Consider the following 13648-nt stretch of genomic DNA (forward strand, 5'->3'; position numbering starts at 1 on the left):
ACAAAGAAAACCAAACTACAGCTTCTATGATAGCTACCACAGTAAACTGTATAAACTGATGCATCAATGAATATAACTCAACAAGTAATGCTCAATCAAGGACTTGATTTACTTTGGGAGGAAATGGACATATTGATAGACTCCTCCGATTTGAACTGCCTGCAGAACTTGCCTGGACTATATATCAGTTGCATGCATTGTGAACTATCGTCTGGTGCAGCGAATTGTGGTACTGCTGGCATATTTTTGCTGATGGTGTCACCAGTGATGCAATTTCCTTGCCAGCGCACCCCATGTTAATTGTGGTAATGCTGACATCTTTGCTGATGGTGTCACCAGTGATGCAATTTTTCCAAAGGAGCCGTCAATTGGCTTGGTGTCGTGGCATTTCTGTATCTTCCTCCCTTCTACTAGTGATGGTCTAAAATTTGGGGGCCAACAGAGGTGAGGCAAGAACCTCACCCCCCCACTGGCACCAAGGTTAAATTTGGGGGCCAACAGAGGTGAGGCAAGAACCTCACCCCCCCACTGGTGCTTAGGCCTATCCACAAGCATGGCTGAATGCTGGACCGGTAGTCAGCGACGGGTTGATCTGATTGCAGTGGATTCAACCTAAGACAGGGGACTGACGCCTAGAGGTCAGTTCATCCGATGACGGGTAAGAACCATATGTTGAATTGGACAACCTACCAGGCACGGTCCTAAGCCGCATTGCTTGTTGTTTAATTAATCAGAAGGGGGGAGATGCTGAGGGCCATTACCAAGTAGGAATGACGCATCGAAATTTCCTTGCCAAGCGTACCCCATGCTGCTTAGAGGACATTTGATGGAACATTGCATGCATGCTTTAATGAGGTGACCTTGCTCAAGGACCTAGGCAGATCCGGGTTTAGAGCTGATCAGGTTTGAGGAAGTAACCGGCTCCTTGAGTTTAAGGCGTTGCCAGTTTAAGATAATGGGTTTTAGGGAAGTTGGAAGTTGAAGATTATTGCTGGGATTAGGGTGTTCCTGCTGCTTGTTCCCGTTGAGTTCTCGTGAGATTCAAATGGGATTTGGAGATAGCCTCGTGGAGTAGGTGGTTTGTGCGGGAGACAGGAGAACGTGTTTGCCCCTGGACCTGTGTGGAGGCGGTGTGAGAGCGGGAATAAAGAATTGCTGTTTGAACCTACAAAGCTGTGAGTGCCTCGTGATTCTGGTGCCAAGCCGAGACATTGGCCTTGGCACACAGTTTCCAATGATTAAATCACCCTCATCACACCCTATCAAACTAAAATCCCCTCTGTAACCAACAGCCATTTTTGCATCCAGAAAATGAGTCCCAGTGTTGCCTGAGTCTGCAAATGAATAAACAGCTTCCCTGAGTCTGCTGAGGTCTGCATCATTTTGCGTTTATAAAAGCTACAGGAAAGTAATATAGAGTTTATGCTGTTGTAACAAATACATAAAAATGTTGAAGTGGCTTTGAAATTAAAAAATGGGTAGAAGGCTAGAAGAATTTTAAGATGTATCATAGAAAATCTTAGAATTCCTTGAATTGACTGTTAGTAGAAATAAGGATGTTAAAGATGCTTCTGGTGAGAACTCGGACAGAAATGAGAAACATACTATCAAAAACTAAAGAACAGGGCAAAGGATATGAATAAACATATGTCTCAAGAGAAGACACAAATGGCCAATGTGAATATGAAAAAAATAATCAGTATCACTACTTATCAGAGGAAATGCAAATTAATACTACAGTGACTTGGGTGTGGTGGCCCATACTTGAAATCCCAGTGTCTTGGGGAGCAAATACAGGAAGACTGTGAGCTTGAGACCAGCCTCCACAACTAAATGAGACTCTCAAAAATAAAAAGTAAGAAAATCTGGAGATGTTACTCAGGGGTAGAGTGCCCCAGTATTCGGTTCCCAGGACAAAAAAATTGAGCAAAACAACCTCATAATGAGATATTACCTCATACCTTTTAGGAAGGATATGATCAAAAAAAAAAAAAAGCAAAAACAAAAACAAAAACAAAAAAACCAATAAGTGTTGGCAAAGAGGTGGAGAAAATGGAACCTTGTACACTATTGGTGGGAATACAACTTAGTATTCATGCTTTGAATATAACTCTTGCTGCTCTGCCACTGTGGCTTATTTTAAAACTGACATTTTTTTTCCTTTCTCTTCTCCCTTTCATCATCCTTAATCCTGTGTAAAGCAAGACTACCCTTATTCCCATCATAGGCCAAGTTACTTGTCCTGATGATCTAAGAAATGGCTCTCTCTCAAATCTACAAGTGAACTTGACCCGACAAGGCACACTTGGAATGTAGCCTTTGCATCACCTCTTTAAAAGCCCTCTGTTCCCTCTAATGGACAGAATCACATCTGGGACAGGAGCCCCCTATGTTTCTCCTTTGTGAGCAAAGCAATAAAACTTCTTTTTTTCCTTTTTCTCAAAACCATGTCCTCATTATTGGAGTGGCATCAGGGACAAGGACCAACCTTTCCATAACACAAAGATTTAATGTGTGGTTCTGGTGGAAGTTGTGAAGAGGAGGCAAAGGAACTGAAATCAGTATGTCAGAGATGTCTGACCCCCATGTTTGTTAGCATTATTTACAATAGCCAAGATATAAAATCAGTGTAAGTACTCATGAACACATGAATGGATAAAGAAAATATGGTTCACATACGCAATGGAATATTATTCCTTCATAAAAAGAAAAAAAATTTGTCATTTGCAGCAAGAGGGATAGAACTGCAGGACATTATGTTACATGAAATAAGCTAGGAACAGAAAGACAAATATCACATAATCTCACTCATGTGTGGAATCCAAAAATGTTAATCTCAAGGAAGTAGGGAGAGTAGAATGGTGGTATTCAATTGGATTCAATTGTAGTCATTTTAATTATAGCCCTTCCCTTTGCCTGCCCTAACTTTAAATCACATAGATTATACCCAGAGTCCTCCAGTCAGGGCAAAAAACAAATAGGCAGACTGCCTGCCCAAGTGTACTTGCTAGCCACGTTCTATAGCACATCCTTCTGTCAGAAGAAAAGTTTGCTTTGCCACCCACTTACATAAGCATTGATTTCTTGTGCCACCTCTGTATTTCTAACACTAGGGACAAGGGTGGTTAGGGATAGGGCTTGGGGGATGTTGATCAGAGGATAAAATTTTTCAGTTAGACAAGAAAAATTAATTCAGGAAATACATTGCACAACATGGTGACAATAATTAGCAATATACTATAGTCTTAAAAATGCTAAGGGAATGGATATAAAGTGTTCTCACCACACAAATGGTAAATATGTGAAGTGATGCATATGTTAATTAGCTAGATTTAGTCATTCCACAATGTATATATGCTTCAAAATAATCTATCAAACATGGAAAATAAAATTTTATTAATTAGAAAAATAATTTTACAAATGAATTATTTATTTTTTACTTCAATTTATTTGTTTTAGTTAGGTTTCCCACAAGATTTTTTGAACATATACTGTAGACTTCTAACTTCTTAGCCAAGTAGGAAAGAAAGAAACTAGCACTGGAGACCAGTCTCTGTTCCCTGCCACAGAGTTACAGTTACCATCCCTCCTGAGTGCCCATCTCAGTGTCTACTCTAGAAAAATAATTTTTAAAAAGGAATAAAATTGAAAGGCAGTCTCATGACCCTTTCCTGACATCACTGCAACTTGTAGCCTCCATTGTCATATATCTCCTTGTCTTGTGTAGTAAGCTCTCCCCCTGCCTCCAAGGATACATGTGATTGCATTTAAGGCCCAGCCAGATAATCCAGGATAATCCATCCACCTCAAAATCCTTATTTTAATCACACTTAAAAAAGTATTTGCTGTATTAGATAACATTTACAGATTCCAGGGATTAAAACCTGATATTTGTGGGGACCATTATTTACCCTGGAAGAGTTTGGATTGGAGATGAGAACACACTCAAGTATGAGTCCCAGTTTGATATTATTACTAGATCTATAACTTTGGGAAAATATTTATTTTTACATTTGTAAATTGGGAAATTATAGCCTAAGATTCAGCCATTCTTTGAATTGAGAAAGGTTCAAGAGGTTGGGAATATGCCACAAGAGGTAAGACTTCTGCATGAGTGACTAAATGCCTTAGGGACCTGCATAGATGGATCAGGTATCAGCGATCAAGCCATAGATTACAGGTCTTTGAGAAGAGCTCAGAAATCTGAGATAACAAAAACCTTGTCTTCCAAGAGAGTTCACAAGAATTCAGTTCACCCAGACTTAAGTTCCAAGAGGCAGTTTAAGGCCTTTTGTGAACCTGGAAGAGGCAGGGCAAGTGGAGGGGGCTGGATGACAATAGGCTTAGAGCTGAAAAGGAAGAATTTTCAACTAACAAGGGTTTCATAACCTAAGCTGGCAGTGAAAACCAGATAGATGATAGCAGAGAGGAAGAGGAGGTAGCTAGGGAAAACAGCTCTATACCACTTCCCAGTCCAAATTCTTTGCAACAGCTGTCTGGTTGTTATCTTATTAGTACCTCACAATAATGGCTTATAGCAGAGGATGAATCTCAAGTCCAGGATAGTTCCCTAACTCGGACTTTAAAGTTTTCTCCTTGACAACTTTCTACTGTGTATGTGTACCCTCATTTGTGCTACTCCTGCAATAACAAACCCTTCTCCAGGGGAAGGGCTTCTGGTCAGAATCTGAGACACTCAGGCTCCCACACTGGACTTCATAATTAGAAAACATAATGATCTGTCTGAGTCTTGGAAGTTTGAGGGGAAAGGACAAAGGATAAATAGTCATCTGAGGTAAATATCTTAAAACTTAGTTTGCATACAAATTATGTGAGGATTTTTTTTAAACAAAATCCTTTTTAACAAAAGCATATTCTGATTCAGTGGAGATGGTTTTGCTTCCTGAATACGGAGCCAATCACTTAGGGGAATTGCCAGTCACTTGGAGAGAGGAGGGATAGTGCCTCAGGTTCCAAAGAAGGAAGCTTTCACCTTCAAGATTGGAACACGTGCAGGTCTCACATCCCAAAGGGGCAGGGATGGAGAGGTGGGAAGGAGAAAAAGGAAGAGAGAGGGAGTGAGAGTGGGTGTGTATGAATGCTGCTCTGAGATTGGATGGCATATTTTCAAACTGGTGGCTGCCAGGGACTCAAAAGTGGCCAAGATTCTAGGGGACCTCAGACTCTCCTAGACCTCCTAGTAGGAACCATGAACTGGCAGTTCCAGGCCACTTGTCTTTTTCCGTTGTTCCTGATTGGCTTCTGTCAGGAGATCCTGAAGCCACAAATGGTGAAGGTGGGTAACCCACAGGGGATCCAGGCTGATTTCAACATGTGAAGACTAACTTGGTTGCAAGAGATGTTAGGAATTCTCTCCTCTCCTTGAAGGATGAGATCCCCCCTCCAAACCTTTCTTTGCAGACTTTTGCCACATCTCTCCTGCCTTATGTGTTTTACATATATTTTCTCTGCACCCAGTAACTCTTTGAGCAGAATATGGGTGAGCCAGGCAGTGCATGAAGTCTGCCTCCAGTGCATTCTCTTTTGCCACTTTCCCCTGGTGCTCTTTGACAGACCCTCACTTGTCCCTTTCATACTGGTCTGTAACTGAGAGGCAGCCCTATGGATCTCAGGAAAAAAAAAAAAAGCATAAAATAGCAAATAGACTGGGAGGGAAACTGAACTTGTTGCTCTTGGAGAGACTTTTGGACCAGAAACCCAGAGGGAAAACATGAAGAAGTTGCTATTGGAATGCTCCAGGAGATTCAGGGTCAGGAAAAAAGTAATTTTTCTTCAGGGGATAATAAAGAATACTAATAAGAAGAAGGACAGGGTAGTTTTCTGTTAACTGATATTAGGAAAGGTTATATGCTGAGGTGGTGAAAAGGCTTAGCTTGGAGTAAGAGAACTTTTTCTTAGATCTTGGTGCTGCTCCAAGTTGCTTGATGTTATTCAGGAAAGTCCCCACAATGGTAGCCACCACTGTGAATGTTGTATATGTGTTCACAGATGTAGGGTGGAGATCAAAGTTGATGACTTGAGATCCAGAATTTTAAAATCAGACAAACTCTTTCAAAAACTGGGTCCCAGAAGTGGAGATGTGGCTCACTGGTAGAGCTCTTCTCTAGCATACAAACTCTCAGTACCAACAAAACAGAACAACAAAACCTCAGCCTCATTTGTGGCCTTAGGCTAATTACATATCTTTTGTTGGCTTCTTTCTCTCCTTTGTAAAAGGTGAACAATGCCTATCCTATAGTGCAATGATCCCCAGACTTAGCTCAAAAAGACTTACCTAGAGAGCTTGTTGCACAGGTGGTTGGGCTCCAACCCAAGAGTTTCTGATTGTTTGTCTTGGGGGGAAACAGGATTTGTATTTCTAAAATGTTCTCAGTTGATACTTGTGCATGTCCTCACACCTGAGCTTTGGGTTTGATCTGTTTTGAACTCCATATGAAGTCTAAGATGATGCTATAAAATGTTTAAAAATTGCAGCTATAGGAAGATCACAGCATATCTTCAAGTGAGGGCACAGTCTACTGTTAAGGGCATCCAGCTACTGGTGCAGGTGAAATTCCTGAGGTAGAAAACTGTCTTGTAAATGAAAGACTGTGTTCTAGGGTTTCCTGACTCTTCAAAATGGTGCAGAACTGAAAACTGGACAGGAAAGATGGAGCCTTTCAAATTGGCAATTTTCTTGGGATTCTACATGCCAGTTCATAGGATGATAAACAAATTTTGAAAGTTGTCGAGTCCAGAGCAAAGGTAACAAGAAGGCAAGGAGGATAGAGGCACATAAAAGACAGTACACAGAATGATTTCCAAGTGACTTTTTCTTACTTTATTTTTTTTTATTTTTTTATTTTTTTTTAAAGAGAGAGTGAGAGGCAGAGGGGGACAGAGAGAGAGAATTTTAACATTTATTTATTTTTTTCTTAGTTCTTGGCGGACACAACATCTTTGTTGGTATGTGGTGCTGCTGAGGATCGAACCCGGGCCGCACGCATGCTAGGCAAGCGTGCTACCGCTTGAGCCACATCCCCAGCCCCTGACTTTTTCTTACTTTAGCAAGAAAGGCACGAAGGCAAATAAAATGCAGGCATATATGAGACAACCCCATCACAGTGAGTTTTTTTTTTTTAAAGAGAGAGAGAGGAGAGAGAGAGAGAGAGAGAGAGAGAGAGAGAGAGAGAGAGAGAGAATTTTTTAATATTTATTTTTCAGTTTTCGATGGACACAACATCTTTATTTATTTTTAAAATTTTTTTATGTGGTGCTGAGGATCGAACTCAGCGCCCCGCACATTACTGCTTGAGCCACATCCCCAGCCCCACAGTAAGTTTCTTAGACTAAAGTTTCCAAATATTTGTGTTAACATATATACATAGTAACATACAGATTTAAAGAAACATACAGGGGGGGGGGCCTGCCTCCTTTTCTCTAAGGATGGTGGAGGAGAAGTTGTTGCCTGATATTCTTGTGACTGAACCTACAAAAGATGATAACAAGCTTCTTGCCACACTCTGCACAGCAGTCACCCATGGGCAGTTCCTTCCATGAATGGGGCAGGCCTTTATGGACTGAGATCACTTGAAGCTCATTTTAAAGTGCTCTAAAATTCTATGACTTTTTTTCCACATTGCCAGTAATCTGATCTTTCTTATCAAATAACAACATCTTAGACTTTTATTTCAAGTCCTATCTGCCCTTTTATCTTGGCATGCTTGTAGGCAGAAAACTTTAGCTATTTGTGCTTATAATTATAATTCCTAATCCTTGAGCAGTCCAGAATGTTTCTCCACAATATAAGGATAAGAAGGGGATACTGCAAATGAGTTTTGTAGGTACCAGTGACAGAATGATATCCATGTGACTTTTTCTTAGTAAGAAAGGCTACTTGTACGTTAAAAGACAAAAATTCCCATTGTGGCATCTGCTCGAACTAAAATTTTACACGAAAAGATTATCTTCACTTGTTAAAACTTCAAGATATTACACGAAACATTTAAATTCTTTTAAAAAGTCCACAGAGCCAGGTGTGGTGTCACACACCTGTAATCCCAGTGACTGGGGAGGCTGAGACAGGAGGAATAGAAGTTCAAGACCAACCTCAGTAACTTAGCCAGGCCCTGTGTCAAAAGAAAAAAGAAAAAAAAAGAGAGATGTGGCTCAGTGGTTAAGCACCCCTTAGGTTCAATCCCTAGTACCCCCCCCCACACACACCCTGCTCCAGGAAACAAAACAAACAATACTCTCCCCCCACCACCACAAATCCACAGATGTTGGGAGTTATTGTTTATAGGATTATATTATAGTTTTGTTACATTTCAGATGGATTGCAACAAAGGGGTGACTGGCACCATCTATGAGTATGGAGCCCTCACTCTCAGTGGTGAGGAGTACATCCAGTTCAAAAAGTATGCTGGCAAGCATGTCCTCTTCGTCAACGTGGCCACCTATTGAGGCTTGACAGCTCAGTATCCTGGTAAGAACTAAAGTTCAACTCTTTGTGAACTAGTTTTGTCAGATAGCCATATTCTAATTCTTGACTGTTTTACTAATGTGTCATTGTGGGTGGGAGATGGGATAAGTGAAGATGTGAGAGTCTATTCCCCTGAATCCTTTTATTGCTCTGCTTCTTAGAATGCCAGAAGAAATATCTCCAGATTTGAGAATTTAGACTTTCCCAAAGATTTGATCAAAGATTACTAGGAATAGCTGTACCCTGAACATATCTATATCCTAAGGGGAACATATATTACAGGCAACCATTGGCCTTCTCAGAAATTATTAGATACATTGTTTAACAAAAAGATACTCACAAAAGTACAGATTAGGGGTTTGTGAATATAGCCCTGAGTCTGATCCCCAGGACTGGGGATCTGAGAGAGAGAGTAAGCGTGCAGTACCTAATGTACCTAATTATAAGAATCCGAATGAGAGTTTAGTATCATTTAGTAAGTCTAAATTTTCTTTCTTTCAAATGGTTAAATTTGGAAAATATGGTAAATATAAAAATTCATAATGCGTGAATGGTGGATGCATGGGACATGAACCTGCTTTTAAAACTGCTTTCATTTAGTTCTGTTTTTTTTCTTTCTTTCTTTCTTGTTTCTTTTCTTTCTCTTCTTCTTTGTAGTGCTGGGGATTGAAACCAGGGCCTTACGTGTAGAAAGTCTGTACTCTTCCACTGAGCTATATCCCAGTCCCTAATTTAAATTTATGTGTTGAATGAATAGGTAATTCATTCACAACGTTCAAAATTCAAAAGATACAAAAGGGTTCAACAGGGACACTGTTCATTTTCTCTTTCTTTTAGGCAACTGTTGTTAAAATTTTATGATATATATTTCCAGAAATCTTTTATGCAACTATAAGCAAATATTTTCTTCTTCTTCTTCTTCCTCCTCTTCTGTCTGTGTCTCTCTGATTCTGTATCTTGCTTTTCACATAATAAAATATCTTGGATGTTATTCTGTGTCAGTTACATGGTGAGTTTTCTCATTCATTTTTAAGTTGAAGTTATCCATTGTGTTGCTATGATATAATTTATTGACCTTGTTTATGAGAATTTTAGAGAGCATCTCATTCAAATTTTACTCCATATGAGGAAATGAACTCATATGAGAGTCAAAGGAACTTGCCAAAGCCCTACAATCAAGGTCTGCTAAGTTTTCAGCTATAAGAAGGAAAAACTCATGGCATAGGGTTGTGGCTCAGTGGTAGAGCGCTCACTGCATATGTGGGAGACCCTAGGTTCGATCCTCAGCACCACATTAAAAATAAATGAATAAAATAAAGGCATTGTGCCCAACTACAACCAAAAAGCAATTTTTTTTCTTAAAGAAGGAAGTACTCTTGATAGCCAAAGAGAAGAAGGAGCTGAGGTGTGGACAGAATTTGAAGAAACATAGGAAGGGAAGAGGTTCGGAGTTCTTAGGGGAAGTGCCAGCAGAGCTGAGTCTAAATGAGTCTGGCTGTGGGTGGTTCTGGGGACTGAATAAATCTGAACTAAAAATAGCTGAAGATGGAAATCCTGGCACAAATCTAGTCAGGTAAGTCGGAGGCTTCCTGACAGTGGCAAAGAGAAATTTGGAGTTTGTGACCTGGGATCCTGTTGAGTGATCCAGGGAAATGGCATCAGTTAGATCACTCGAATTAATGAGAAAGTAGAGAATGCTTTGGAGCCAGGCTTGGAATTTCTCTGATTCCCTCTACCACTCCCAGCAGAGTGCTCCTTGGAACTTGATTGAAGTGTCGGGTTGTGTCACCGTGGGACATATAGGGGAGGGGAGAGGAGGGTAATATGTCCATTCCGTTTGCCTTTTTCTTGAAAAAATATTTGCTCAATCAAACCCATCAACTAACAAAGGCAGCAGAATTCAAGTCCGGCTTCTCTTCACAATCAAATAGGATGCTTTGCAAGACTAACCAGTCTGTGTTTGTTTGCTTTAAATAAGAGCTTCTATTGGAAGGTGAAGTATAGCCAGTTATGGGAAACACTAAACTGGCAACAACTCCGATGAGATTCTGGAAACTTGTGTGATAGTTTTTTGATCTGCCTGATCCGTCTCTATAACTAGAAACTCTTCTTTCATAGTCTTCTGGTTATTCATGTGATAAATGGATAAATCTAGTGGTCTTTCACTGGTTGAGGTAGGGCTTCTGACTAGTTGACCTATACTGTCCTCTACCTACAGAACTGAATGCACTGCAGGAGGAGCTGAAGCATTTAGATGTCATTGTGTTGGGCTTTCCTTGTAATCAATTTGGAAAACAAGAACCAGGAAAAAACTCAGAGATTCTCTCTGGGCTCAAGTGAGTGCCTGCATGGGGTCCTGCAGAGGCTGTCATGATTCCCCTTCCTCATTCTGCCTAGAGGCCCTCCCATTCTAGGAATTTCTCGGGTGGTTGATAGATCAAATGGGTTGAAGAATATCACCACAATGCTATGAAGCTTTGGATTCAATCTGTCCGTGTTGGCAGTGTTCAAATATTTGCTCTCCCCATTTTCTTTTTCTTTTTGTTTTTTTTTGAACCCAGGGTCAATGATAAACAAACTCTACCACTGAACTACACCCCTGGCCTGTTCTCTCTACCGTTGAATTTTTTTGATGGTCAAACCACGGGAGGATTTACTAGAAAAGAAGTCCAGGAGAAAAGGAGGGAATACAGGAAATGAAAATGAATCAGGAAACTTGCCTTCCCAATTTCTTGGAATTCTTTATTGGCTCCTTAGAGTCTATGGTTAAAATCCTGATTCTTGGGGACCCTCTCTTTACCTTCTTTGTCTACAACATCTTCGTTTTAATCTCTGATTTCTTTTTGTGGTAAAGTTTGGTAGCATTACTATCCTTTCTTGTCTTAATTTGGATCCCCATTGGTTCCTGCAGGTATGTGCGTCCAGGTGGTGGCTTTGTCCCCAATTTTCAGCTCTTTGAGAAAGGTGATGTAAATGGAGAAAAAGAACAGAAGGTCTTTACATTCCTCAAGGTGAGTAAACATAAACTTGGCATGGATTGGTTTCTATCGGTAGAGATAAACTGAAAGCAAAGGGGCTTGTGTTAAAAAGAGATTTTCTGTTAAAAATTATGGCAATAACTCCTATGAAGACTTGGCTTCAAGTAGAGGAAACATGTAATATCTGATAGCTCTGACATGAACTAACCTCCCTTACTGAATGATAATAATTCATTCATTAATAATAATTTATTAAATCCCTAACATGTGCAAAGGACTATGCTGTACAATGAGTTAACAAATACTAATAGGATGAATCCTCTTTCCTGAATAAACTCATATATTTATTCAGGAGACAAACACAGATATGGATAGGGTAGAGTGTCATATGGTAAGTGAATTTTGAATTACAGAACATTAAAACAAGAGAATACTAGGATAGAAGGACTCCCTAGGATATCTTAGTACCCTTGTCCCCAAATTCTTATCTGCAGGACAAGTCTGGTTCTTGATATTTTCACCCAACCACAGTGAACAGGGGGTGGGGTGGACAATATAGAAAGTTTTCAATAAATCCCAACCTATTGCATATAAAAGACTATAATTTATCCATAACAAATTACCATTAGGTTACACCATATAAATTGACTTTTTATTACTCAAAAAATAGTGATATCATCATTTTTGAGCAGCTAAGCCTAATATTGAAAAGTCCTTTATGGCTATAGTATATTCTTATGTCAAAATGAATGTTGATAATTCTATATTAGTATTTAAAAAATAGCTATTGAATTTTTTTGGGGGGGCCTATGAAATCCTAATTCTGGGACTTATTCCTTTAAACCAACCTATTATTTTTTACCTAAGAAAAATAAAACTATAGAATATGACTTGCCCTCATCTGGGGTTGTGGCTCAGTGGTAGAGCACTTGCCTAGCATGTGTGAGGCTCTGAGTTCGATGCTCAGCATCACATAAAAAATAAATAAAAAAAGAATTAAAAAAGAATATGACTTGCCTAAGAAAATGGAAGATACTCTTTTACTGATATACCATGATAAAATCATGGGAATAGAAGAGAGACAAAGGGAGAGTGCTCTCTGTTTATTGTTATGCTTTTTACCTTCTGGTTGTTTGGTATTTGGTGTATTGGTGATGATACATTGAAATGTCTATGGTTGACTAGAAGTATCTTAAATAGTTAATATATTAAAATGTATAATAGAGGAAATAATAATGGCAAGAAAACCCCCTAGGTGTAGGAAGAAGACCAGACCACATAGAAGCAGAAATAAACTTATTTTTCCATTTTTCATATCTGTACTCCAGAATTCCTGCCCTCCAACCTCTGAACTTTTGGGTTCTTCAAAACAACTCTTCTGGGAGCCCATGAAGGTCCATGATATCCGCTGGAACTTTGAGAAGTTCCTGGTGGGGCCTGATGGAGTCCCTGTCATGCGCTGGTTCCACCAGATTCCAGTCAGTACAGTCAAATTGGACATCCTGGAATACCTAAAGCAGTTTGATACCCAGTAGACAAGACTCTCTAGGTCACCTTCCTAGCCTCACTGTCCTCCAAGGAGGGCATGCTTTGTTAAACTTGCTCTCCTTGCTTCGTTCTCCTTTATTCCTCTGCCACTCTATAATTCTAGTGTAGGATTCTGGAGACACAGTGAGAGCAAAAACCTCACCTCACATAAAAGGAGGGGCATTTCCATGATGGTGGGTCCTAAAGCCCCTCTGAGCCGGACCCCACCAGAACCTTCCTTGGTGCCTGTCCCTTAGTGCATTCAGGTCATGGCACCTGGGCAGGAATGTCCTTTCATTCTGAACATGGGTTTTCTCCTCACTGTAAGTCTCCCCAACTTTAAGCATATCATTGACACAAATAAAAAAAATAAAAAAAAAATTCTGCAGCAACTTGGTTTCAATGATGTTTTTCCAGTCCCACATTTTGTCTGCATTCATACCTATTCTTTGTTCCTGATTTCTTAACCTCCTTACTTTGCTTCTCAGAATTTTATTTCTCTCAAAAGCACTTTAGAGCTTACCTTGGCACATTCAAAATTACTGGGTGAAACTGTAGACATACAGCTGCTGTGATCTCTTTTGTGAGTGTGTGGGGTGCTGCAATCAAATCCAGGGCCTCATGCATGTTAGGCAGGCACTCTACCACTAAGCTACATCCC

General features: G+C 40.0%; 1 protein-coding gene across 1 annotated transcript; it reads left to right on the forward strand.

The window, feature by feature from the left end:
- Positions 1–5196: 5196 nt before the first annotated feature.
- On the forward strand, positions 5197–13371 carry Gpx6 (glutathione peroxidase 6). Its single transcript, XM_005341922.3, has 5 exons — positions 5197–5296; positions 8332–8485; positions 10701–10818; positions 11394–11493; positions 12789–13371. The coding sequence occupies exons 1-5, from the start codon at positions 5210–5212 to the stop codon at positions 12993–12995; spliced, it is 666 nt and encodes a 221-aa protein (XP_005341979.2). The 5' UTR covers positions 5197–5209; the 3' UTR covers positions 12996–13371.
- Positions 13372–13648: the final 277 nt, after the last annotated feature.

The sequence above is a fragment of the Ictidomys tridecemlineatus genome, chromosome 8, assembly GCF_052094955.1.
Source record: "Ictidomys tridecemlineatus isolate mIctTri1 chromosome 8, mIctTri1.hap1, whole genome shotgun sequence".
NCBI classification, from domain to species: Eukaryota; Metazoa; Chordata; class Mammalia; order Rodentia; family Sciuridae; genus Ictidomys; species Ictidomys tridecemlineatus.